Source organism: Urtica dioica, chromosome 2, assembly GCF_054948205.1.
Source record: "Urtica dioica subsp. dioica isolate 48M chromosome 2, U.dioica_male_clone48M_v1_H2, whole genome shotgun sequence".
In the NCBI taxonomy this organism is placed as follows: domain Eukaryota; kingdom Viridiplantae; phylum Streptophyta; class Magnoliopsida; order Rosales; family Urticaceae; genus Urtica; species Urtica dioica.
Window position 1 is genome coordinate 43,645,901 of NC_142757.1, and position 6,499 is coordinate 43,652,399.

The following is a 6,499-nucleotide window of genomic DNA, read 5'->3' on the forward strand; positions in this document are numbered from 1 at the left end:
GATGCGAGAATCTATTTCCTTAGACTTACGGACTCTTTTGCTTCTCCGAAGTTCGGGTTGTTCTACAACTACCCTAGAAGAACTTTCCTCTCGAGGCATCGAACCTGCCTGGAGATCGAGCTCGCCAGGGGTCGAACTCTCCTGGGGTCGAACTCGCTTGGAGGTCGAACCTCCCTGCTGGTCGAGCTCGCTAGGGGTTTGAGTTCGCCTTGAGGTCGATCCTCCCTGGAGATCGAGCTCGCCTGGTCGAGGTTCTTCATATGTGGAATTTTGAGGTTCTTTTCCTGTCGAGTTAAGATTCTCAAAGAATTCCACATCTCGGGATTCTACTATTACATTAGACTCTAAGTTTAGAAGTCTATATGCCTTGCTATTCATAGCATAGCCAATAAAAACACTTCGCATCCCTCGAGGACCCAACTTGGTCCTTTTAGGATCCATGTTTTTGTAGTAGGCTAGACACCCCCACACTTTGAAATACCCAATATTAGGCTTTCGCCCTTTCCATACCTCGTATGGTGATATTTGGGTTTTCTTTAAAGGAATACGATTTAAAATATGACATGCAGATAGTAAAGCTTCACCCCACAAACTAAAATGCAATTCAGAATGCGTTAACATGGCATTTATCATCTCTTGAAGTGTCCTATTTTTACGTTCGGCTAAACCATTTTGTTGTGGTGTTCTAGGTGCGGAACATTCATGAACAATACCATTTTCTTCACAAAAAGCATTAAAATCACTAGGAAAATATTCACCGCCCCTATCACTTCTAAGGACTTTAATATTTACTCCTAATTGATTTTCTTCTTCAGCCTTATACACTTTAAAAGCATGGAAAGCATCATCTTTAAATTTCAATAAGTACACATATGTAAATCTAGAGCAATCATCAATAAAGGTAATAAAGTACCTATTTCCCCCACGGGTTAACATGCCATTGAATTCACATATATCATAGTGTATAAGATCTAACAACTTAGAATTTCTCTCTACACTATAAAACGGTTTCTTTATCATTTTAGATTTCACACATATTTCACATTTATCCAGTTTAGCGGATTTGCACGAAATTAATCCACATTTAATTAACCTTTTCATAGTGCTAAAACCAAAATGTGCTAATCTACTATGCCATAAAGAAACAGAACCAAGCATGTAAGCAGAAGGAGAAATTTCATTGATAACATTGTCAATAATACATAATTTGACCATCCCTTCACTGGAATAGCCTTTGCCAACAAATACACCATTACGGGTCAAGATAAGCTTGCCCGACTCATACACAGATTTGATCCCCGGTTTGCCTAGGAGATCGCCACTAACTAGGTTCCTACACATATCCGGAACATGGAGAACATTGATCAAAGTGACCGTCTTCCCGGAGGTGAAGTTGAGATCCACGTTCCCGATGCCGACAACTTCAGAGCGATGCTCATTTCCCATCTGAACCGCTTGTCCATCGTTGACTTCAGAATAGGTTTTGAAGGCAGCCCTATCATAGGCGACGTGAACGGTAGCACAAGTGTCGTACCACCACCCTTGAACCTTGCCTTTGACCGCCATGAGTTCGCTCAACGTAGCGACTATGTTAGTATCGGTCATAGTGGCGTCGACCTCTTTCACATCCGTCTTGCGGTGTCGACAATCTCGAGCATAGTGACCGGGTTTGCCACACACATAGCAGCCCCCTTTGGACCCCTTGGATCCGGGCTTGTTGCCGGACTTGGATTTGCCGGAATGCTTGAATTTCTTCGAGTCCTTTTTGGAACCCGAAGAGCCTTCCTTGTCATTCCACTTCCTTTTGCCTTTAGCGCTTACTGCATTGGCCTTGGAAGTACCGGCATCCGACGTCTTCTCTCTCATCTTCGATTCCTCCTCGATTCGAAGATGTTTCTGGATTTGCTCCAAAGAGAAGTCCTCGGTATTGTGAAGAAGTTTCTTTCGATAGCCTTTCCACGAATTGGGCAACTTCGCAATAATTGCACCAACTTGGAAAGGCTCCAGAATATCTATCTTCACAGCCCTCAATTTGTTGACTATAACTTGCAATTCATGAACTTGAGCAAGTATAGACTTGTCATCAAACATCTTGAAATCAAAATAACTCGCGACAAGGAACTTTTTGGTACCTTCTTCTTCGGCCTTGAACTTGTACTCGAGAGCCTTCCATATCTCAACCGCCGATAGATTGTCAGTGTAGAGATCGTAGAGTCGGTCTGACAACGTGTTCAGAATGTGACCCCGGCACAGCAGCTCATCCTCTTGACACTTCTTCCGGTCCGCCTTGAGTTCGTCATCATCTTCGTCCGTCGGCTCTGGGATGGGCACCAACGTCGGGTCGAGCACGTAGAAGATCTTCATGGCGGTGCGGAAGAAACGCATCTTGTCTTGCCAGCGAGTAAATTTAGTGCCGTCGAAGCGATCTAACTTGACGAAGTCCTGGCTCATCACTTTCAGACTTGAAACAGACGCCTCGGTAGCCATAGCACAAGATACTATAAGATTGTTAGATAATTCTTCGAAATTGAAGACTTCGAGGCTTGAATCACGCATAGGAACGCTTTCCTTATAGTATTTCGAGTACCCCAAAGTGTCTTAAGGTTTACTGTACAAGAATACCGCAGAATACGACAAGCCTAGTTCGGACTGCACCAAGACAGAGTGAAAATCCGAAAATAAGCAAGAACTGTGTTTCTGGATTAGTGTTTCGGGAATTGAGAAAGTTGGTTCGAAAACCTGTATTGATCACTGAATCTGAAGTCGGTTTATATAAGCAGTCGTACCTGTTCGCAAAGAAGTTCGACGAACAGACGCACTGTTTCGGTCGAACTGCGAACAGACGCACTGTTTCGGTCGAACTGCGAACAGACGCACTGAATCGGTCGAACTGCGAACAGACGCACTGATTCGGTCAAACTGCGAACAGACGCACTGATTCGGTCGAACTGCGAACAGACGCGTTGTTTCGGTCGATCGAACGGTTATAGTCTCAAACGACACGACCGTTGGCCAAACGATAGTTCATTTTGAAGAGACGTGACCGTTAGTTCGAACGGTAACCACAAATAACTGCTAAATGAGGAGGCTCGACCGTTGAAGAGAATTTCCGCAAAAAAGCGGTCGAGCTCACCAGGAGGCCGAGCTCGCCAGGAGGTCGACCAGTCGATCTCGCCCTAAGTCGAACTGAAATGACTTCGTCATTTCGTTCAATCGACCTCGCCCCAGTCGAGCTCGTCACTTCCTCATTCACAAACTCACTTTCTCAATCAACAACACACTATTTTGTCTTTTAATGAACAAATTAAATTGAGCTAATTAAAACACCTATTTAATTTTACTCAATTTCTAACAGTGGTTGTGTTGGAAATCTACCTAGAAGAGTTTCCGACATGCCATCTATAGCCGAGGAGGGGTATGGTTCGGTCCCAACTCCAAATAAAATTGTGGGATTATATGATTTTATGTTATTTGATGATGCGACACAACGACGAGGCTCTCCCACCACCACAAAACTGTCCTCCACCATAAAACTCGCCTCCACCACCACAAAACTCGCCTCCACCATAAAACTCGTCTCCACTGCGAAACTCGTTTCCACTGCGAAACTCGCCTCCACCACAAAACTCGTCTCCACTGCGAAACTCGCCTCCACCACAAAACCTTCATCCTCCACCATGATCTCCTCTACTACAACGCAATTCCAATCCTCCACTGTATTCGCCGCTGAATTCACATAGCGTCCCAAGTTCATCTACTAGGAAGGTGCAGACGATGACACTATTGTTTTGGAAGACCATTCTCATGTATATATTGAGCTTCATGCACTGTACGCTAATAAAAAAAAGCTTTACAGAAATACTTGAGTTTGTTCCCCGTATTCAACAACTTCACATATAAGACAAAAAAACTCAGACAAAATATCTCTGCACATTGTTTGTCCGGGAGAGGGTTGTAATTGGTCTGTTCGAGCTGTGAGAAAGGCAAACATGGCCATATTTCAAATTAGAAGGTAAATTGTCTTTATGTTCCATATGTTCTCTGTCTGTTGACTTCTTATGTCAACAGTTGATGTCTACTATTGACATAGATGTCAACAAACAAAGAGCAGATTGTTACAGATGTCAACTGTTGACATTATATGTCAACATTGTTTGACACAAATGTCAACAATGTGGACATTAGATGTCAACATCAGATTGTTACAGATGTCAACTGTTGACATTATATGTCAACATTGTTTGACACAAATGTCAACAATGTGGACATTAGATGTCAACATTGTTGACATCTGTGTTATAATTATGAACTTTTTCCCCGGTGATACTCATGGAATTTTCATGTTTGAGGTTTGACAAAGACCACAGCTGTGCCTTACACGTAAGGCAAGACGTCACCCGCAAGCAACGAGTATGCTAATTGGAGAGGTTGTAAAGCACAAGTGTATTGATCCAACAACGGGTATGTGCAGACCGAAAGAGATAATGAGTTATATGCAAATGGATTACGGTGTTTCCATGACTTACAATAAAGCTTGGCTGTCTAGAGAGAATGCACTAAAGTCCATCTACGGTAGGTCAGCAGATTTGTACGCGTTCTTACCTAAGTTAAGGTACATGATCGAGACTAACAATCCCGGTTCTTTTTTTGACCTAGTCACCGGTGCGGGCGGTGTATTTGTCAGTTTTTTCATGGCACTCAGCCCTTGGAGAAGTGGTTGGGAGTACCTTAGACCTCTGATTATCGTTGATGGTACCCATTTGAAGAACTATTATAAAAGAACGTTGTATACAACGTGTGGGATGGATGGAAACAAGCAAATATTTCCATTAGTCTATTGTGTTGGTCCTTCAGAATCTAACGAGGGGTGGACTTACTTCTTCGCCAAATTGAAGGACACATATGGGGAACGGGAGAATCAAGTATTTGTATCTAACAGACACGCTAGCATAATCAATGGCGTGATACAGTATTTCCAAATTGTTATCATGGTTTTTGCATGTTCCATCTCCACGGTAATTTGAAGACTGCTTTTAAGGGGATTACGAAGGATGTGAAGTGGAAATTTTACGGTGCCGCAAAGGCATACATGATGAGTGAATGGGAAAGTTACATGGTCATGTTGGATGCTGAAAATCCGGAAATACGTCGATACTTGACAAATGATGTCGGGAACCATAGGTGGGCACGGTGTATGTTCAGGGAGAAAAGGTACGGTATCATGACGAACAACAACGCGGAAACATTGAATGCATTAAACGTAAAAGTGAGACAGTTTTAGTTGCGAATTTGATGGATTGGTTAAGAGAGAGGAGTATGAAATGGTTTTATGAACGTCGAGAACCTGCGGCAAAAACAAAAACGATTCTAACAAAAGAATACCACGCCAGAGCGAACAAGTACATTGGATACGCTGTTCGAATGACTGTAAGTGTTTAATAATCGTTGATATGTATAATTTGATGTCCACAATGTTGACAACTATGTCCACAATGTTGACAACTATGTCCACAATGTTGACAACTATGTCAACATTATTGACAACATCTATGTCAACAATGTTGACATCTGATGTCTACATTGTTGACATATATACATTGTTGACATCATTGTTGATAACTATATCTAATGAACCTTTTTTGGATACTAGGTGAGACCTTCTTCTGTCAACGAGTTTGAGGTAGTAGACAGAGAGGGGATTGTATTTGCCGTTGATTTAGATGATGGAACCTGCTCCTGTCATCGATGGCAGGCGTATGATTTTATTTGTCCACACACAATCGCGGCTTGCCGAGTTCGCAACCGTCCAGTTGAGAGCTTTATTTCTAAGGTATATACTACGGAGTATTTGTAGGCAACCTACGCAGCTGTACATCATCCTCATGGCGACATTTCGAGTTGAGATATTCCCCCTGAGGTGGAGAATATCTGCGTTGCGAGGAAATTGGTCACAATCGTCAAACTTGTAATAGTGCTACTCCATTGTCCTAGCCTCATTTGTCAACTTTTTTGTTGATTTCAAATATTATTGTGTACTTTGTTTGTGATTTCAGATATTATTGTGTATTTTGTTTATGATTTCAGATATTATTGTGAGTTCCTACTTCATTGTCCTAGCCTCTTGTACTGTTTTGCCCTCAAGAACCGAGCCAACCCATATTAGTTGACTATCATCATACATCTTCTCCTTATACTGTTCAACATCCAATTGTAACATGCGGACTTTAGACTGTGATTCAGTCAATTCTTCTTGACTGTCTTCTATTTGGCTCTCTTCAACGACATTTCCGTCACCTCCTTGGGACTCTTGAATATGGTCTATAAATAAGAGAACAGACATTACGTTAAACATATTTCAACAAATAATGTTGACCATAGATGTCAACATTGTTGACATCAGATGTCAACAATGTTAACATCTATGGTCAACAATGTTGACATAAAAAAAGAGAAGTGAGTAAAGCAGATGCATTAAGCAAAAACATGTTCGAATTACCTT

The 6,499-nt window shown here is 42.0% G+C and overlaps 1 protein-coding gene across 1 annotated transcript; it reads right to left on the reverse strand.

Moving 5' to 3' along the window:
- Window positions 1-794: 794 nt before the first annotated feature.
- On the reverse strand, window positions 795-2,487 carry LOC149404859 (uncharacterized). The gene is made up of 3 exons (XM_089607702.1): window positions 1,993-2,487; window positions 1,360-1,875; window positions 795-848 (listed from the first exon to the last, which is right to left on the reverse strand). Exons 1-3 carry the CDS (start codon window positions 2,485-2,487, stop codon window positions 795-797), a joined length of 1,065 nt encoding a protein of 354 aa, XP_089463828.1.
- Window positions 2,488-6,499: the final 4,012 nt, after the last annotated feature.